This window comes from Hemiscyllium ocellatum, chromosome 12 (genome assembly GCF_020745735.1).
Source record: "Hemiscyllium ocellatum isolate sHemOce1 chromosome 12, sHemOce1.pat.X.cur, whole genome shotgun sequence".
Classification (NCBI taxonomy): domain Eukaryota; kingdom Metazoa; phylum Chordata; class Chondrichthyes; order Orectolobiformes; family Hemiscylliidae; genus Hemiscyllium; species Hemiscyllium ocellatum.
The window spans coordinates 81,566,468-81,588,690 of NC_083412.1; the positions used below are offsets into that span (position 1 = coordinate 81,566,468).

At 39.5% G+C, this 22,223-nt stretch overlaps 1 protein-coding gene across 1 annotated transcript in view; it reads left to right on the forward strand.

Annotated features, from left to right (window-relative positions):
* The window catches only part of sim2 (SIM bHLH transcription factor 2), a 98,118-nt gene that overhangs the window by 70,283 nt on the left and 5,612 nt on the right, over positions 1-22,223 (forward strand). The window contains exons 6-9 of the mRNA XM_060833207.1: positions 3,795-3,994; positions 9,201-9,307; positions 10,939-11,086; positions 19,502-19,667. Coding sequence (XP_060689190.1) covers positions 3,795-3,994; positions 9,201-9,307; positions 10,939-11,086; positions 19,502-19,667 — 621 coding nt within the window. The remainder of the gene's footprint in view (positions 1-3,794; positions 3,995-9,200; positions 9,308-10,938; positions 11,087-19,501; positions 19,668-22,223) is intronic.

Below are 22,223 nucleotides of genomic sequence, written 5' to 3' on the forward strand. Positions count from 1 at the left end.
GTTCCTCTTCTCAAAGTGACTGGATGGGGAATGCATGCAGAATTGCCACTTAGGTGAAGTTGGACTATTGAGTTTAAATGATGGCAAATGTTTGACTCTTCGGAAGTTAATAAGAAACAGAAAATCAGAGGAAAATGCCAGAAAGCCTTCTGAATTACCACACCAGCCTCACACATGTAAAAGGATTATTTCTCCAGCCTCCCCTCCATCAGTTATATTGTTGCTGAAGTCAGAAAGCTTAGCACATTTTGAATCTTGATACTGATTTTTACCTATATCAATGAAATTTAATGACAACATACTGATCACTATTGATAAGAAGAAAAATTAAGAACCTGGGCTATTCACTGAAAGGATGAGTACATAGAAGCTTGAAGGTTAATCTAAGGGGAACCATTCTTCCATTCTTGACAGGATTAATGGTGATGGAATATCCTATCAGACACAACTTCAGCAAAGATTATGAAGATGTTTTCATACATCTGTTTAATTTAGTAAATTGCTGCTCACCTACCTTGAAAGTATTAAAAAAAAACTTAACTTCCAAAAAATTTTTTTCCTACCAATATGGAACTTGTCAGACCTTTGATCTCTGTCACTTAATTTGACTTTGCACTCTTTTTCATGGTTCACTATAATGGCTGTGAGATAAAATTATTACATTCCTCATGTTCATCAGTCTTTATTCTAGCTACAGAATGGATGGAATCTCCAGCATATGCCATCTGCCCAGACTTTTTCATAAATATGTTTAATAAAGTTGGTCAGTGATATTTGCAACAGTCAATACACAAATGCCAAGATCACAGCTTGTTATATTATGCAGCTCAATGACAGACAGCTGCCAATGGATACTGCTATGATGTTCCTGTTAGTAAAAAACAAAATCATAACATTTCTATATGTTATTCAAAATAACATAGAAATTCAATAACAAGGGAGATATGTGCTTTATGCTTTTGTAGTTTATAATTTCATCTCTGCCTTTTGGGTTGAACTTCAATGAGAGAATAGAATTGAAACAGGCAATGACTCAGTTTATGTTATCATCAAATTTTATTTGTGGCCAGAGATGAGTAACTGCAGCATGCAAAATAGGGCTGCAAAACGAAGTGATGCTATGCATTGGACCTGACTATAACTTTTACTGAACCTCAAGTTGCAGAGCTCCACATGGCCTGTGGCAGTTTTGTTTTGTGACCACAAACAATTTCCATCAAGGATCACTGAATGCCAATCAATAATTGGTATTGTGGCTAATTTAGGCAAAGGCAATGAATGCCGATTGTAGTATGCCTGCCAACACCCAAGTTGAATTAGTTAACTCAGTAAATGTCAGGATAGAAACTGATCCTTTGTGTGGTTCAATTTCACTTTAGGCAGTGCATTAAACAACAGAGCCAACAGGGATCTTGGAAAGTTCCCCTTATGAATAGGAATAATTGACAGTTCAAACAAATACATTTGAATATCAATAGCTAAATGGAAACCATCTGACAACTTAAATTGTTTTTATACTACACCATAGTACAGGCTTAGACTTCCTGTTACAATGAAGTTTTTGTATCTTAAAGGATTGTTCTCTTTTATTGACTTTTCTTTTTGGGTAAGTTAATTTTTCAATGTCAGCATTCCATCCATAGCAGGAAGGTGGAATCCTGCAAAATAAGTCAGTCAGGAAGTCTGATTTACAAGGAAAGCAATTCAAACCTATTCTAGAAATCTTTCCTCAGGAACATGCTGACCTCAATGTCCAAACAGAACATGATGAACAAACAAATAAAGAAAACTGACAGATAACAAAGAAGACCAATCAAAGTTATTTTGAAGGAAAATTAATAAACAGTGAAGGGAGAAAATTAACATAACTAAGAAGGAATTATTGTGGACATACTGTCTCAAAGGTATGTGGAGGTGAAACAGGAAGCCGCAAAAGAATAAATCAGATGTGACATTAGACTTGTGCTATTCAGAAAATAGATTAACTTAACTGAGAATCAGACAATTCTAAGATGATCATTTGGTTAAATATTTGATTTTATGCAAAAATCCCTGCATATTTTAAAACAATTCATTCACAGGATATGAATTCTACCAGAGAAGATGATGGAGATCTGCCTCCTTGGAACACTGCAGTCCTGGAGTGTAGAAACACCCACAGTTCTGTTTGGAAGTTCCATGATTTTGAGCTGGTCAAACTGAAGGATGGTGAATGGCTTAGAAAAGAACTTGCATGAGATGGTGTTCCCATGTACTGCTCTTGCCTTTCCAGATAGCAGTGATTATGGGTTGGGAAGTTGGTGTCAGAGTAGCTATGGTGAGTCAACTGCAGTGCATTTTGTAGATGGTGTACACTGCTGTTCCTACACATCCTGATGCACAGAGTGAATGGTGAAGGTGGTGAATGGAGTGCCAACAAGCATGTTTTTTTTTGTCCTGGATGATTTTAAATCTCTTGAGTATTGGAGCTCCACTCATTCAGGGAAGTGGAGAGTATTCCATCACACTCCTGACTTGTGCCTTGTCAATGATAGAAAGCCACAGGGGAGACAGGAGATGTGTTATTCACCACACAATTCCTAGACTGTGAAAAGCTGTGTAGCTATAGCATTGATGTGGTTGGTTCAGTTCTGTTCTGTTCTAGTCAATGGTAACCCAGGATTATAGTAGGATTTTGAGCAATGGTAGTGCCAATGAAAATCGAGAGGTGATTGCTAGATTCCCTCTTAATGGAGATGGTCATCACCTGGCACCTATGAGGCACAAATGTTACCTTAAAAGTTCAATTACATCTGAGAATAATATGGAATAAAACAAGAAAGGAAGAGAGAAGGCCATTGAGCCATCAAGTCTATTCCTTTCACAGATCATGTGCAATCTATTTTAGGCATAAAGCAAGAGTAACTACACAATATAATTCATTCTATATGACACACTTTGAAATGATTTGAGAGCTGCGTTAAAATAGCATATAAATGCAAGTTCATTACCATGGAGCCAATGTAATCCATTTTCTGCAGAGTTTCTGCTAATCTTCTTCTGTTCTCAGAAGGCAGAACTCCGAAGTGTCTATTTAACTTCTGTTCAACATTATTGATCCTGACCAGGTTGCTGACCTTAGCATGACATTCCCCTACCATGAGCAGCTCAGCAACTGTCAGTCAGCAGGTATCATCCAATCATTTGCCTGGCTTTCCCAAGCAACTTTTAATTGCATTAAGTCAAAGGTGCATCAGATATTTTAAAAGCCTAATTCAACAAGTAAGCTGAAAATTATTTAATGCACTAAATTCTTTTTGCTTACCATTTATCCATTTTTAATTTTTTTCTAATTTCTGTTGATCAAAATAAGTGAAATCCCTAGTAATCGGTAGGAGGGACCAACATTTTTTCACTAATAACAACATAAAGATCATGAGTTAGATATCTGTCTTTTTGGTATCTCTCCATCTCCCTGCTACAGATCATCGTAAACTCAAATGTTGAACAGAAATCTCCTCCCAAAGACATGGCTGGCAATTATAATTGTAAATGTACATTGCGTTCTGTCCGTACTGAACCATATTGGCACGACAATGCACTTCAGCACCTGGACTGCCCTTTTTTTTGGCAGTTTTCTGTTGTTAAATAGATTGTGGGACAAGTTAGTGTGAAAGTAAGTGTACAGTTTAATATTCTTTAATAAAGTTCTCACTTTTAGCTTCCTTGAGCAGTTTTATTTGCTTAGCCTCTTCTGTGTGTTTAGAAAATATTTTCACCATGCATAAATCAACTGAAATTATCCTTCTCCATAGGTAATCCACTGCAGTGGCTATTTGAAAATCCGGCAGTATGTATTTGATGTCACTCTCTATGATGGCTGTTACCAGATTGTGGGACTAGTGGCAGTGGGACATTCATTACCACCCAGTGCTATCACAGAAATCAAACTTCACAGCAACATGTTCATGTTCAGAGCCAGTCTGGATCTCAAATTAATTTTCCTAGACGCAAGGTAAGAACTTTAACTGGTAAAATGATTTAACAGCAACTGATAGTTTCAGAGATTGAGCACTTAAAGGGTTAGAATTTCCATCGCACAGGTGCCAAGGGGTTTCACTTCAGTGAGTCCCTGGTTTCTAATGCTTTCCTTTAAATTACACAGGAGAAGGGAAGATTAAACAAGGTTATTGAGATTTTGCCTCTAACTGAAGATTGCATTTTCGGAGACCAGCTTACCCTCAACTAAAGGAAACTGATGCAAGGAGAAAAAGATAATTGTTGAGAAAGGTTTTAGGTCCTCCAAAAGAAACATAACAGCAAATCAATTGCTCAGACCTGGCTGATAGGTTTAGCCTGAGAATTTGTTTCCTTTATTGATTGGATGTTGTCTGGGGGCCAGCATTTATTGCCCTTGAGCTTCAGAGGACAGTTAAGAGTAACCCACATTACTGTGGGGCTGCAGTCACATGTAGGCCAGACCAGATAAGGTTTACAGATTTCCTTCCCTAAAGGACTTTAATGAAACTGATAGTCTTTTAATAGCAATTACCTGGTCACTATTAGGCTAGATTTTTAATTTCAGATTTTCCCGTTGATTCAAATTCCAGGCAGTGCAATTTGAATCAATGTCCCTAAAACACATGGCTGGATTAATAGAACATAGAACAGTACAGCACAGAGCAGGCCCTTCAGCCCACGATGCTGTGCCGACCACTGATCCTCATGTATGCACCTTCAAATTTCTGTGGCCATGTGCATGTCCAGGAGTCTCTTAAATGTCCCCAATGACTCTGCCTCCACAACTGCTGCTGGCAACGCATTCCATGCTCTCACAACTCTCTGTGTAAAGAACCCACCTCTGATATCCCCTCTATACTTTCCTCCAACCAGCTTAAAACTATGACCCCTCATGTTGGTCATTTCTGCCCTGGGAAATAGTCTCTGGCTATTGACTCTATCAATGCCTCTCACTATCTTGTATACCTCAATTAGGTCCCCTCTTCTTCTCCTTTTCTCCAATGAAAAAAGTCTTAGCTCAGTCAACCTCTCCTCATAAGATAAGCCCTTTAGTCCAGGCAGCATCCTGGTAAACCTCCTCTGAACCCTCTCCAAAGCATCCACATCTTTCTTATAGTAGGGCGACCAGAACTGGACGCAGTATTCCAAGTGCGGTCTAACCAAAGTTTTATAGAGCTGCAACAAGATCTCACGACTTTTAAACTCAATCCCCCTGTTAATGAAAGCCAAAACACCATATGCTTTCTTAACAACCCTGTCCACTTGGGTGTCCATTTTAAGGGGATCTATGTATTTGTACCCCAAGATACCTCTGTTCCTCCACACTGCCAAGAATCCTATCCTTAATCCTGTACTCACCTTTCAAATTCGGCCTTCCAAAATGCATCACCTCGCATTTATCCAGGTTGAACTCCATCTGCCACCTCTCAGCCCATCTCTGCATCCTGTCAATGTCCCGCTGCAGCCCTCTATACTGTCAGAAACACCACCAACCTTTGTGTCATCTGCAAATTTGCCGACACATCCTTCAATCCCCTCATCCAAGTCATTAATAAAAATTACAAACAGTAGAGGCCCAAGGACAGAACCCTGTGGAACACCACTCACCACTGACTTCCAGGCAGAATACTTTCCTTCTACTACCACTCACTATCTTCTGTTGGCCAGCCAATTCTGTATCCAGACAGCTATGTTCCCCTGAATCCCATTCCTCCTGACCTTCTGAATGAGCCTACCATGGGGAACCTTATCAAATGTCTTGCTGAAGTCCATATACACCACATCCACAGCTCGACCCTCATCAACTTTTCTAGTCACATCCTCAAATAACTCGATAAGGTTTGTGAGGCATGACCTGCCCCTCTCAAAGCCGTGCTGACTGCATTTAATCAAGGCATGCTCTTCCAGATGGTCATAAATCCTATCCCTCAGAATCCTTTCTAACACTTTGCAGACGACAGACGTTAGACTTACTGGTCTGTAATTGCTGGGGATTTCCCTATTTCCTTTCTTGAAGAGAGGAATTACATTTGCCTCTCTCCAGTCCTCAGGTACGACTCCAGTGGAGACCGAGGATGAAAGATCTTCACAAGTGGTGAAGCAATTACATTTCCCTTTTCCCAAAGCAGCCGAGGACAAATGTGGTCCGGGCCTGCCGACTTGTCAATCTTAATGTTTGATAAAATTTTCAGCACATCAGCTTCCTCTATCTCTATCCATTTCAGCATACACACCTGCTCTTCAAAGGTTTCATTCAGTACAAAGACAGAAGCAAAAAAACTCATTTCGGGCTTCCCCTACCACCTCAGACTCCACACACAAATTCCCTATGCTATCCCTGATCGGCCCTACTTTTTCTTTGACCATTCTCTTATTCCTCACATAAGTATAAAATGCCTTTGTGTTCTCCCTAATCCGTTCTGCCAAGCCTTTCTCGTGCCCCCTCCTGGCTCTCCTCAGACCATTTTTAAGCTCCTTCCTTGCCTGCCTGTAATCCTGTAGAGCTGAGCTTGACCCTAGCTTCCTCCACCTTATGTAAGCTACCTTCTTCCTTTTGACGAGAAGCTCCACCGCTCTCGTCAACCAAGGTTCGTTTATCTTACCACTTCTTGCCTGTCTCAGAGGGACATATTTATTCATCACTTGCAACAACTGTTCCTTAAACATGTCTATAGTGCCTTTACCGTGGAACAATTGCTCCCAGTCCATGCTTCCTAACTCAAGTCTAATTGCATCATAGTTTCCTCTTCCCCAGTTAAATATCCTCCCATTTGGCCTAATCCTCTCCTTCTGCATAGCTATGTAGAATGTGAGGCAGTTGTGGTCACTATCACCAAAATGCTCTCCCACCACAAGATCTGATACCTGCCCCGGCCCGTTTCCGAGCACTAAGTCTAGAATGGCCTCTCCCCTCGTCGGCCTGTCAACGTACTGAGTTAGGAAACCTTCCTGAACACACAAAAACAGCTCCATTCAAATCTTCTGCTCGAAGGAGGTTCCAATCAATATTGAGAAAGTTAAAGTAACCCATTACAACAACCCTACTACGTCCACACTTTTCCAAAATCTGCCGACCTATGCTTTCTTCCATCTCCCTGCTGCTATTGGGGGGCCTGTAGTAAACCCCTAAAGAGGTGACTGCTCCCTTGCTGTTTCTAATTTCCACCCATACTGACTCGGTAGGCAGAGCTTCCTTGACAATGGAAGCTTCTGTAGCTGTGATACCCTGTATTACTAGCCCAGTGATAACACTCCCTTGTGTAGAGTGCCAGGCCAGACCACAATTGGTCCTGTCAATAAACACCTTTTGCTCGCAGTACACATCAGGTTCACCATTCATAGAACATTGTCAATTATGCAAACTCTAGATTTGTAATAATAAGATATTCAAAATCATCTTTGCAGCTGGATCAGTTGGATACACTTCGATAGAAAGAAAAATATAAGAGATCTGTGTTAAGAGAGTGGGTGTATTGAGGATAATGGCCTTTTATTGAAGTGTTTGCTGTTGTAATGATCTTAGGTGATGTCATTATATGACAAGATCAGACTGAAACTTGGTTTGATAGATTATACTTTATTTTGGTTTGATTTTAGTGTAGTGGTCTTTCACTGAAATATAAGCATGTTTTTTTTAATGATATAACAAGCTTATTAACAGAAAAATGAAGGTAAAATAGAATAAATTAAACTATCTACTTATAACACAAGTTCAAAGATTTTTAAACACACAGTAAAGCATGATACTATTAATCCCCCAAAGGATCCTTTATAAATTGAAAAGAAAAACAACAGCTTTTGTACACTACCCAATATACACCTTGCATAATACCCCAAAACACCAGCCATACAGCACTCACTGCACTGTCTTCATCCCTGTCTCTAACACCTAGTAGTTTTAAGACACTTGTGACTTTAACTATAGTCTGGAACTTCTGATAACTTCTACTTAGCGTTATGATAAATCTGAACCTAAATGTTATGCATCTTTAAGTAATATCTTCAGGGTTGTATCCCAATACATCTGGTGGAATTATCATTAACTCTTTACTGTAGGGCAATCTGGTTTCATTATAGCAGTCCCTTATTGGTAGATCTGGTCTATACTGACATCTTAATCCAAGGCCTTTGAAGAACTGCTCAAATTTCTCAGTAAAACATCCCTCTAAACTATCAGTGTTTACCTTAAGCTGAAAAAAAAATCCTCTCCTGACTTTCAAAATTGGAGCTATTTTCTCTTGATTGATAGTAACATCCATTAATTCTAAAACTAGGCTCCAAAAACTGTTTTAAAAGAAATACCTATGGCCAGAAATACTTACAAGTTAGTTATTAACTTCAGACACACAGAAAAACTCATATCTCTCATGAACCTAGAATCCAAGAACCAAACTTACAGTGAATGACATTAAAACTTTATATGAATCACACACTATGTTTATTAATGGTGGTAATTGCAAAAGTCCATGGATTCCCATACAATGGATCTATTCCATAGCACTGGAGGCAACTTCTTAGAAAAGCTAACCACTTAGTCCTATTTCTTGGGAACTTTGAGCAGATTTGCTCTTTTTCTGCTCTAATGAAACAAAACTTTCCTCTGCTGTTTCTCACTAAGACCCCAACCACAAAAATCTGGTTTCGTCCATGTTTCTTTTCTACTATAATCTAAACCACTTCAAGAAATAAGACACCAAAAAAGATACACAATATTCTAATTCCCATCATAAATTGCTCCAATTGTTGAACAATACATTTCTTTTATCTACTTTATTTCTGTAAATTCAAAATCTTGGCCCATATGAAACAGCCAACTTTATTTCATTTTTAAAATTCATTCATGGGATATGGGCATCACCGGCTAGTCTAGCATGTATTGGCCAGCCATAATTGTACAGAGGGCTGTTAAGTGTCAATATGTTGTCCAATGTCTGGAATCACATATCAGGCCAGGTAAAGACAGCATATTTGTTTCTCCAAAAGGAAATGAATGAAGCAGATAAGTTTGTACAATGGTTGCAATAGCTGCCATTCACGTTATTGCTGCTTTGTACTGAATTCAAATTTCAATCTCAATCCTGGCGGGATCTGAACCTATGCCACTGAATATTAGCCTGGATTGTTAGTCTAATGATTATACCACTACACCATTACTTTCATCATTGCAAGTAATTTCCAATTTTATTTGCCTTTATTAACAGGGTTGCGGAGTTAACTGGATATGAACCTCAGGATCTGATAGAAAGGACATTGTATCATCACGTGCATGGGTGTGATGTTTTCCATTTAAGATATGCACATCACCTCTGTGAGTAACAAGCTGCTCACCTGAAATGGTACTCATTCAAGAACACTTCATGCAGATCAATTATTACACATGGCATATCAGTTAAACTACTTAATTTAATCTAGTCTATGCTTCTAGATTTGTAACTGATAGGACGATTTGACTGTGGATTATCACTCAATTGTTGACAGTAATCATGGCATAGCTATCGATATTCAACATTATTACTCTTCAAGAACAGAAGTAGTTAGCAATGTGGATATGTTGGGCATATTATTGTTCGTTGTCATTAAGAAATGAAGTCTGAACAAAATAATCATGACTCTCACAGTATATGTTCTGAAAATAAAGTAATGAAAAAAAACATTTCAGGCATGTGTCGTAAAACATATGCTAAACATATCAAGTTCCTCCCCAATCCAATTATCTTTTGGTGAGAAACCAAAAGAATAAGCTAAGCCTCATAACACAGAATAGCTCATTGGAAAAAAATACAATGTATGAGGCAAATCAGCAAGTAGTTTTTGGAACTGGCTCAACTTACAATTTAAAAGTCTGAAGTTTGTAGATGGTGTGTATTTGTGATTGTATGGTAGACTCACTTTAAGAGTCTAATCATGTGACATAATTATTGCATTATCAGCAATTTAGGAGAACAAACAGCTCTCTCTCCTCTAATTTTGCTGCCTGTAGAGTGAACACCTCCACAATAAAACTCCCTCTGTTAACACTTCTGCCTCCTGAGCCTTCTTGAATGTAACAGTGGGACTGAGAAAACCTAATTCAGTTAAGGAATTCCACAATTTTGGGGTCTTAGAATCATACAACCCCTTCAGTCCAACCAGTCCATGCCGATTATAATCCCAAACTAAACTAGTCCCTTCTGTCTGCTCATAGCCCATATCCCTCCAAACCTTTCCTATTCATATATCCATTGAAATGTCTTTTAATGTTGTAATTATACCTGCATCTACCACTTCCACAGAAAGTTTATTTCACACGCGAAACACCCTCTGTGGCATGCAAACCACCCTCTTGTAAATGATTGCATTAGAATAGACAGCAAATCATGAGTATTTAAACCAACGCTATAAATGTTTCTCGGATAAGGACGAGTTCTTTTAAATAATGGGTGACTTTATTTTAGAAAGATTAGCATTTCTGTTAAATCATAGAATCTCTGCAGTGTGGAAGCCGGCCATTCAGCCGATCAAGTCTGTACTGATACTCCAAAGAGCATCTCATCCAGACTCCTACCCTATGCCTGTAACCCCATGGCTGATCCAAATAGCCTGCATATCTTTGGAGTGTGGAAAGAAACCCAAGCAGATACAGGGAGAGTGTACAAATTCTACACAGACAGTTGCCTAAGGCTGGAATTGAGCCTGCATCCCTGGTGCTGTGAGGCAGCAGTGCTAAACACTGAGCCACCATGCCACCCCACAATGTACTGACAGAAGAAAGATTGATGAATATATAAAGCATAAATCAGTTAACACTGGTAACAGTATTTTTTAAATTAATAATATGGTTTCAAGTAGTTATATGTTTGAAAATGTGCAATTTGAGGAAATGTTGCAAAATGTTTTAATATTTATCTGAAATAATGCTGGAAAAATACCAAGTAATTTTGTTTTTAATTATTCTGGAAGTGCTGGTCAAAGGACAAGTCACAACAAAGTACTACAGACTGCTGTCTAAACATGGAGGCTGGGTGTGGGTTCAGAGCTATGCTACCATTGTTCATAATAGTCGTTCATCCAGACCCCATTGCATTGTGAGCGTCAATTATGTCCTAACGTAAGTATACACATACATGTGTTCATTGACAAAAAGTTGTAATAGCATATGAAAGAAGTAAGATGTGTAAGAAAATCCAGAACTTGAAACGGTCAATCAAATTCACTCAATATACAATTTCCTGTTAGATGATTCTGTCATGAATTCCTTCCTAACCTATCTGTTGATATTTTTACTTGCCCCATCATTGTAAAGCACCAGTTATTGTTGTTGAACGTACATGGAGAATGCTGGAGAAATTCAGCAGGTCTGGCAGCATCTGTGGGGTGAGACATTCAGAAGAAATTATACCAGACTTGAAATGTTAACTCTGTTTCTCCCTCCGCGGATGCTGCCAGACTTGCTCTGTTTCCCCAGACTTCTCTGCGTTTGTTTCAGATTTCCAGGTTCTGCAGTGTTTTTCATGTAATCTTGTTAAATGTCTTTATAATTCTTAATTCCGTTCTGGACATATAACATCAATCGATACTATTATGTAATTTTTGAAAAAGGAAACAGGCATTTCCAATCAGCATATCCTAAAACATCAGGTAAAAATGATCAGTGGTGCGGCATTTTACTGAAAACCATCTGTTTTAATCTTAGAGTAGATTGTAGATCCTAGACAGACTGTGGAAATCAGGTTTGTTCTCCTTACAGTGTAGAATGTTGAGCAGCTTCAATAATAACTTCCAAAAGAGAATTGGACAAATAACACTTTACAGATAAACAAACAATTTTCATGCCATAGAGAAAGATTGAGAAGTGGATGAATTGAATAGCTCTTCCAAATAGCTGGAATAGACATAGTGGACCAAATGATCTCCTCCTATGCTGCCAGCTTGTATGAACATTGTATGATTGTATGAATTTGGTATGCCTTCAGTGTGACACGATTTCTGCACATAAGAGAAATCCAAACCCTTTCCTTGCCCAATTTTCTAACCTCTAGCTCTGTTAAGTATTTTTACTGGCTCGCTGACCTCTACCTAGGAGTCTAGCAGGAGAAAGGGCACAAGTTTAGGTCCTTAAGCATCAAAAGCCTCAGAACTGCTCGGAAATGGAATTTGCTTTGGAAAATCTGCTGTAGTAGGTGCAAGATGCAAACCAAGATGGTTAATTGAAACTGGAAGGTGGGGGTTATTCCTCTGGACAGAATGGAAGTGTTCTACTAAGCAGTCAACCAGTCTCCATTTAGTCTCAATAACGTAAAGGATTTGGAAATGCCGGTGTTGGACTGGGGTATACGAAGTTAAAAATCACACAACACCAGATTATAGTCCAACAGGTTTAATTGGAAGCACTAGCTTTCCGATCACTGCTCCTTCAGCAGGTGGTTGTGGAGGACACAATTGCAAGACACAGAATTTATAGCAAAAGTTCACAGTGTGATGTAACTGAAATTATACATTGAAAAATACCTTGATTGTTTGTTAAGTCTCTCATCTGTTAGAATGACCGTGATAGCTTCACTTCTTTCATATGTAAATCACAAAGCCTTTTTTATATTTAAAAGAGTTTTGTGATTTACATATGAAAGAAGTGAAACTAACATGGTCATTCTAACAGATGAGAGACTTAACAAACAATCAAGGTATTTTTCAATGTATGATTTCAGTTACATCACACTGTAAATGTTTGCTATAAATTCTGTGTCTTACAATTGTGTACTCCACAACAACAACCACCTGCTGAAGGAGCAGTGCTCGGAAAGCTAGTGCTTCCAATTAAACCCGTTGGACTATAACCTGGTGTAACGTAAAGGAGACCGCAATGTGAGCAGCAAGTACAGGAGACTACCTTGGAAGAAGTACAAGTAAAGCACTGTACCACCTTGAATGTGTGTTTGGGGCATTGGACAATGAGGAGGTGAATGATCAAGTGTTATACATTATGCAATTGCACGGGTGTTGAAGAAGTGTTTGGAGGGATGAAGGGGTGACGAGGGTGTTGCAAATAGAAAGGTCTCTGGAGAACGCTGACAGTGGAGAGAGGGAAAGATGTGTTTGGTGCTGGCATCCCACTGGAAGGGGCGGAAATGAGTGAGGATAATTCTTTGAATGCGGAGACTGGTAGGATGGTAAACGAGGAGAAGGAGAACCCTATAATTATTATGGAAGTGAGGGGAGGAGATGTGGACAGAAATGCGGGAAATAGGTGGGACATAGGTGAGGGACCTGTCAGCGACAGTGGTGAGGAATCCTCAGTTGAGGATAAAGGAGATTATGTTGGAGGACCCCAGCGGATGGTAGCATCATCAGAACACATGATGAAGCTGGAGAAACTGGGAAATGCAATGGAATCTTGCTGGAAGCCAGATGTGAGGATGAATAGTCAAGGTAACTGTGGGAATCAGTGGGTTTGTAATGGATATTGGTGGGTAATCTATCTCAGAAATGGAAACAAGAAAGGGAAGGGAAAATTCAGAGTTGGGCCAGGAGAAGGTGAGAGAAGGATAGAAATTGAAAGTAAAACTGACAGATTATTCTAATTACGAATTATAGCTTGGAGCAACACCGATGTATCAAAGAAAGAGTTGTGTATAGGAGTCTCAGGAATATTCCACATACCCCACAAGGAGACAGGCATAACTGGAAACCATAAGGGTATCCACAGTCTTTGACTTGAAGGAAGTGATATGAGTTAAAGGAAAATTTGCTGAAAGTGAGAACAAGCTCAGCCAGGTGAAGGAGGGTGGATCAGAGCTGTTGAAATCCCTTTTTGAGGATGGATGGATGCATGGAGAGGTTGCATATCCATGCTGAAGAGGAGGTAGCTAGGGCCAGAAAACTGGAAATTGTAGAATCATTCTTGTAAGTGGAGAGACTGAATAAAGAGAGAAATGTAGAGTCAAGATAGGAAGAACTAGTTGAGTGGGATATGAACAAACTGGGGCAGTCCCATTTGCGAATTTTGGTAAGCAATTAGAAATGGGCTATGGGAAGTGTGAGATGGGAAGTTATGGAATGGAGATCTCCAGAGGAGATGAGTTCAGTGACAGTCCAGGAACTAAGAGCTTGATGTTCAGTGGTGGCACAGACTGTTCAATGCAAAAGGTATTGAGGGAAACATAAGGTAAAACATTAGTTGAACTCAATGTTAGTTAACATCTGGTTCTATTTGGATGTAAAATATTCGTTCACAGAGTGATAACTTGCACTGAGTTGGTGGTAAGATGGTAGTAGAGACATGGTTGAGTTGGATAATATAAGTGGATTAGAAATTCATCTTTTAATATTAAGGATTAAAATTCAATCTACACTGATTGAAATTGTTTTCCGAGAAAGAAAGCTTGGGTAGTATCAGTTAGATTCAAAATGGAGTCAACATTACCTGAGCAATTTTAGTCAGGTTATTGATATATCTGTTGAGCTTCGGAAATGGAGGTATCTCTCTGATGTACATATCACCATGAAATAAACAGTAATCCACTCGAGTCCCATTACATATGTAGTATCATGACAACATAATAATGGCCTTTCCTTCAAACAATTGTGCTGGAAATCTAAAAGCAAAGAAATGCTGGTATTATAATAAAGCCAAAGAAATGACCCACCCCAGAAAGGACAACAGAAATTATGGAAACAGCGGAATTAAAATGGAGACTTTTTTCCCGAAAACATGAAAAATATCACTGAGCAAGTTATGGTAGCCTCAGGCCACACATTTCAAAGAATTGCCACACAAAATATGCTGGAGCAAATGTAGTACAATTGTTTCCATGCTGTTTGGCTTCTTCCCCTCCTGAACAATGATTCAATCAAGTCAAAGGTGGATCACAATCTTTGGAAGGAGGTGGCTGCTCATGTGAATTACAATAGTGTCTGCACTTCATTGTCTTGAGTTGTGAATGGTGCTATATAAACATAAGGTCTGTCTTTTTATGAATGATAGACTGGCAAGGTAAGGGTCCATGGGGTAACTTCATAACTATTTGATGTAACACTCTATCTATTAAACTTATGGACTGTTCTCTACCAGTGACCAGTTGTTATAATGTCTAACTAGGTTTTTACAGTTGTCTATTCGACTGAACTTTTCATTGTGTGTCATCTCCTATTGCTAGTAAAACTCAGTTAAAACCCTCAACTGTAGAACTCTGTTTCTTCAGATATAGCACTTTCATGATGCACTTTCACATCTTCCCAACACTTAAGTTTAGCGCTATGATATAAAGGTTTTGCTAGACACAATAATAATAACACCCGCAGCTTAATGCTAGTTCCACCAAGAGAATCTAAACATTGTTCCTCAACATTCAATGTCATTACCATTGCTGAATAATGCAATAACTGCATTCTGCAATTCTGGCAGTTACCATTGATTAGGAACTGAACTGGACCAACCATGTAAATACTGTGGCTATAAGGGCAGGTCAGATGTTAAATATTCTGAGGAGAATAATTCACATCCTGACTCCTCAAAGCCTGTCCACCATTTACAAGGCACAAGTCAGGAGTGTGATGGACTATTCTCCAGTTGCTTGGATGAGTGCAACTCTAACAACAGTCATTGTAACCTATGACAGAATAAACAGCTTGATAGTGTGCCATCTGACATCATCAACGTTCATTCCCTCCAACACAGTGCATAGTAGCTGCACAGTAAGCCATCAAAAAGACACACAGGAACAACTCTACAAAATTTCTTAGGCAGCCGTTCTAAATCTACAACCTTAACCATTTAGAAAGACAAGAGCAACAGATAAATGGGAACACCACAACTTGCAAATTCCCCTCCAAGCCATATACTGGCCCGACTTGACACTGAATAATCACTTCTTCATTGTTGCTGGTTCAGAATTCTGGAACTTCCTCCCTAACAGTATTGTTGGTGTGTCTGTATCACATGAAACGCAATGGTTGAAGAAGACAGCTCACCAAGACCTTCTCAAGGGCAATTAATGATAGACAGGAAATTGTGGCCCAGCCTGTGATGGCCAAATCTCATGAATGAAAAACAAAGTTGCTCCGCTTCTGCCACAAGAGTACTTCAGGAGGAAAGGGAACAGGAAGTGAACTGTATAAGCTGCACTTTTGAGAAGTTGGATCTCCAAATACAGAAAGGATGGTTTGAAGAGAAGTCACAAGATAGGACAGTAGAGGTGACTCGCCCCTCATTTAGAATCACACATATCCCCCTTTTAGTTTCCACCAGACTGAATTATGTGGTCACTGACAGTGAAGCACACTTTGAACTTCAGGTCCATGTCACTAGGATATTTGAAGACCATCTGGGTGACAAAAGAAGATTTTCTCCTTCCATCAGGATCAATGATATGCCTCTTGGAATGTTGCATCATTCAAGTGTACCTTGGAAATAAACCATCCAACCGAGGCATTCAAAAGTTGAACTTGAGGAGAGCATACCGGGTGAAGCAAGATAGCTTCAGTGACAGACAGTGACATGCGAGGGGCAGAAAAAACATTGAGAAGGTAAGATTAATGAAGGTATGGGTCCTGATCTCACAAGCAGTGTTTAGGTGATGGATCTTTTGGGACCAAAATTATTAGCAGCTGTAATGCTACTTCATTTATCAGCTTTTATAATTTGATAGGTTATAGCAAGATATTCCACAACCTGCACTCCAATATTTTGGTTCTGAAACTGCTGGCTATCTTGGATCATGTAGAAGCTCTGGAGCCATCAGTGATGGAGCCTTCACAGTGATGTCTCAATGTTCTGAAACCTTTAACTCTGGTACTTAGATGTGGGATCTTCGATGTCCTACAAAGTTACAGCAGAATGATCTGTGATATTTTAATGAACCTGAGTAACTCCCAACTATCAAGACAATGGAAATGCTGCTTTCCGCTATCTCTAGTGTGTTCAGGGGCTTGTCTTGTGGATACATGAAGCTCACTGTACATAAACGTCCCTCGTGTAGGACAGCTTTGGGCGACTGTCTGTGTGGACTTTGCACATTCTCCCTGTGACTGCATGGGTTTCCTCCGGGTGCTCTGGTTTCCTCCCACAGTCACAAAGATGCGCAGGTCAGGTGAATTGGCCATGCTAAATTGCCCATAGTGTTAGGTGCATTAGTCAGAGCGAAATGGGCCTGGGTGGGTTACTCTTCGGAGGGTTGGTGTGGACTGGTTGGGCCGAAGGGCCCGTTTCCACACTGTAGAGAATCTAATCTAAACTAATCTAATCTAAACCAGAGTTCCATTGTGTGGCTCTGCTCCCTAGACCTACACCTACTGATTCTGAAAGCAAGAAGTAAAAAAGAATGATGGACTAGACACTTGTATCTATGTAGCACCAAATCAAACCATGGATGTTCTCAAGATATCCCAAGTCACTTTTCAACACACAATGATCAGAAGGCAGTGACAGCTATTGATGTTGTTCTTGGTGCTGCTGACACTTAGTGGTCGATGCTGCTTTTGCAGCTCCTGTTTTTCATCAGAGATACAAGGTTGAATTGCACAAGTTACTCCACTCTGTTAAAGAATGACAGCAGAGAAGTGTTGAATGAAGCACAAGACAAGTCAACTAATTAGGTTCCAAGAAGTTAGCAATGACCAGCCGGTGACATTCACCAAGGCTCCTTCGATAGCACCTTCCAAACACATGATGACTATTATCTGGAAGGACAAGAGCAGCAGATGCATGGAAACATCACAACCTGTAAATTCCCTTCCAAGCCATTTACCATCCTGACTTGCAAATGTATCACCATTCCTTCACTGTTGCTACGTCAAATCCTGGAATTCTCTTGCTAACAACATGGTGAGTCTACCTACAACACGCGGATTGCAATGGTTCACAAAAGCAGCTCACCATCATCTTCTCAAGGAGAACTAGGAATGGGAATAAATACTGGCCCAATCACCGATGCCAATAATCCATGAATGAATGAATTTAAAAAATGATCTTTTGAGAAGGACTGCTGTGTATAGACTTGGCTGGAGATCTTCTATTCAAAGCCCTCCCAGCCTGCCAGTTCCACAGAAGCAATATACTTGTTTCAGTGACCCTAGTGGGTTGTTGATCATTGAGGAAACCAATGCACTGGCTGTTAAAGCAGAATAGTTCGGTAACACTATAGGTAAAGACCAGGTTGAATATTATAATAATATACCTAATAGCTCCAAGGTAGTTTTCTGCTCACCTGCAACTCTATGCAGATAAAATAAAATCAGAAATTGCTGTAGAAACTCAGCAGTTCTGATATCATCTGTTTAGAGAAAGCAGAGTTAATGTTTTTTGAGTCCAGTCACCCTTCTTCAGAACTGACAGTAGCTAAGAAAAGGTGGCATATATGCTGAGGACAAGATGGGAGGGTGGGAGTAAGGAATGAAGGATAGACAGAGATGGAGCCCAGAGGGGAGGGAGAGAGAGAGGACAACAGTCAGGGAGACAAAAGGCTGGATGATATTGTACTAGGGAGAAAGAAAAACTGATGATGGGAACCATAAGTGGGTGAAAATGGGTTGGCTATGCTGAAAACAGCTCATGTGATGACAGGGATGGAGTATAGGGTTGGGTAAAAGACAGGGAAGAAGGTGTTCAGGCGTGAAAACTATTGAACTTAATATTGAGTCCTGATGCTGCGGGGGTTCCCAAGAAGTAAATGAGATGCTGTTTTTCCAGCTTTTGCTGAGTTTCACTGGGCCACTGCAGCATGCCTGCACTGAAAGGCCTGGACTCATCCCACCAGCTCCATAGCATGTGTCATAGTATGTCTGAACAGGCTACAGTACTATTATTATGCAGCTGTATTACTTATCTTTTCATTAACTATACCAATTAAATGTTGTACCTAGTGTTTGAGAAATGTTGTTAGATTATGTTTCATGATAAGTTGTTATTTCCCACTCCTGCAAATGAAACTGCATTTAACAAAATGTAATATTTTAAATCAAGTGGAATCACAAATAATGAGTGTAAAACAAAACCATTAAAAGCTTTTCTTGATAAGATAATACAACTCATCAAGCTTTATCTTCTATGAATTCACAGTCTTGTGATTTTACGCAGCAGGAAATAAAACAAGTCATCTTCTCAACAGGCAGTTCCTGCTGAACATCAAAGTGCAATAAATTTTCAGTTTAATTTTTTTTAATATGCAAAAACGGGCTTTGTGAGCACTCGTGATCTGATGAAATCAATAGTACACCAGGCACATTCCAGATGTCTGACAGGCAGTCCTGGTCAAAAGGAAATGACCACGACAAGTCTATCAGCTGGTGCCTGACAAAGAGACAGATTGGGATATTAAGCGGATATACAGCTGGCAATTACTTACAGTTAATACTGCTGTTTGAACACTTGTGGATTTAATTTCCTTCATGAGCTATTTTCAAAAACAAAGTCGATGAATTTGCATTAAATGGTCACTGGATTTTTAAGATTATTTTGGATAATCTAATATTTAATGCTGTTTTAAAATTATCACCACACATTAGAATGCTATTGAATCTTATGTTGCAGGGACATTGAATACAAAGAGCTACAACTGTCACTGGACCAGACTACAGCCACCAAGTCCTCATTCCCATATAAGATGCTGCTGCCTACCTCACATGAAAGCCAAAAGCAACTGAAGCCCAAAATTGCCAAGTTGAAATCAAAACTAAAGACATCTCCTTATCCGCAGGTGCATATTATGGAATATTATGACCCCGACCCATTTGTGCAGATATGGTAGGATGTTGAAGAATTGAGCTTGCTATGCATAAAGTATGAAAATTAATGTCTGCATGTATTCACAGCATAGTTGTGAAGGAGAAGCCTGAAACAGAGGGCAGATGTTTTCTTATAGGAAGGGTCACCATGAGTTACTCTGGCCCATTTCCTAGCAGTATATCCCACTGGAATGTGGTGTGGTGCAAATTGAAGGATGTGATGAAAAAAAGCAGATGAGCTGATTGTGGGCCTCTCTGGCAAAGCCTTTCTTGATTAAAGCAATAGGAAGTGTACAAAAATCATCCAGGATGACTCATTTGACTTTTACTTACTCCCTATGGGGATGCACTTGGCTTGTATTTTCGACTTCTCACTGACAGCCTGGCCGAGGGCAAGAACTGTGGAGAGTAATAAGCCCAAACCTACATCTGACATATTAGAACATGATACACAAAGGGCTATTGCCATGCACAGTGCTGTTTTACAGTAGCATAAGGTATCCAAACCAGCACATACTGAATTCTTTATTACATATTCAAACATGAATTTAGAGATGGAAATGGCAACTGCAAGATTTGGGCTACATGTTTACTTTTAAATCCTCATTGCTTTTCAGCTCAGTAATAATTCCGGAGAGTCAAATAAGGGGAGCACTGTATATGCATCTCTTAATGAAAACCTATTTCCAATTTATAGTCATACATTGGACTTCCACTTAATGTAAAATTAAACACTTAATGGTTGGAGAACTGAACTGAAAAGTAGCCTAGTTCTTTTTCAGTAACTCTTCAAACTGATCATTTTAAGTTTCTGATATTTATTGCCATTTTTATGCTCCTTGCCAGAAGACTGTAAACTCATTCACAGCAAATGTCCTACTCTATTTCATCTAAATATCCATCGTCTACTGGTGTCTACTAATGTGTACTGGCAGGCTGCAGGCTTTTGAACCACAGAGAGATTAGATTAGAGACTGGATTTTTTTTAATCGAAAGAGCAGGCACTACATTTTGCAATGTAGTTCATTGGATAGTATAAAGGAACTTGAACCCTGGGTGATATTTGTTCTTCTCAGTCCTGGAGGCAGTTAGCAGCACTCCACTCGTGTTGCATCTGAAAACTTCCAAGTAAAACCTGGAGAGTGTGAAACTCCTGGTGTTTGTTTTTTAACTAGTGAGCTGTTATGATCTGGAAAGTACCACCAGAAAGGATGGTGTAAGCTGATTCAGTAATAACTTTCAAATGAAATTGCATAAGCAACTTGAAGGGGAAACATATGCGAGGCTATAGGAAAACCAGGTAAGTCAGGCTAGTTGGCAAACACAGATATGGTGGCTGAAGGTCTCCTGTACTATATTATCCTTCTACAACTTGGTACTGTATTGGACCAGTGAATTAACATTGATGGAAGCAATACAGAAAACAGTTAAACTGTGTAAGTTGAATAGAGCCGCATAACATGACAATCTTTGAATAATGTCATAAGTCATCTTATAGTGAGTAATTTTACATATTGGAATAATTCATCAGGCTTCAAAAACATTAGAGGAGACTAAAGTCAATAACCCATGAAAATGAGCAGAAAGCATGATTAACCAACTTATTGATTGCATTCCAAGAAGTATGCCAATGTCATGCTGCCTCCCATTTCAGTGATTACTGCATCTAGCCAGTGTTAACCACAATACTAATTCACTGGGTATGTTAGCAGGGCTCAATATCATGATTAACCAGCACTAGTTAAAGTTAGCCTGCATTGTTTAAAGTTAGCTTACACCTTAGAAAGGGCAAATAAGACTGTGGTTGCACCAAGCATTGGCACTCATGTGATAAATGAATCTGACTGAAGAGACATTGAAAAAATGTCATGAGAAAGCATTGGCTCAAAGCTTCATGGACCTTGCAATTAGAGGTCTTGGTAAAGGAGGTGGAATGGACAAATACTTTGCGCCCACAGGCCAGATAAATTGTCCAAAGGCAATAAGAACACATATATGTCAAAATCAATGTTAGGAATCAAGTCAAGGGAGCTGGATACAGTACAGCCAGAAGTTCAGTGACTAAAGTTAGTAGATGCATTCTCAAATGACGTATCTTTCCAGATACACCACAATCCTCTGCTACTTCTCAATTCACCACTGCCTTGCTCCCACTCCATCACTCACCTCCCAACATTTCCAATCATCAGGGCTCAATCCTGACATTCATATTTTTCCATTCACCTTTATAGACTCAGCACTGTTGCAAGCCTCACACCTATTTCTCACAGCTTGTGTACAACTAGAAACCAACTATTCAATCATAGCCATCACATCACCTAAAATGTTTCACCACAATCACTGACACCCTTTCCTCTTCGTTCCAGTTCAAGATGACATAGAAACAGTGGCAGCAGGAGATTCAGGAATGACTGCATGTCATAAACCCTATGAAAGAGACAGTGCATTCCCCTACTCTGATGTGACTTATGGAAGGTCTGAGACCATCAAGAATAACAGCATCCTCATACCTCGCTCATTTCTTTCAT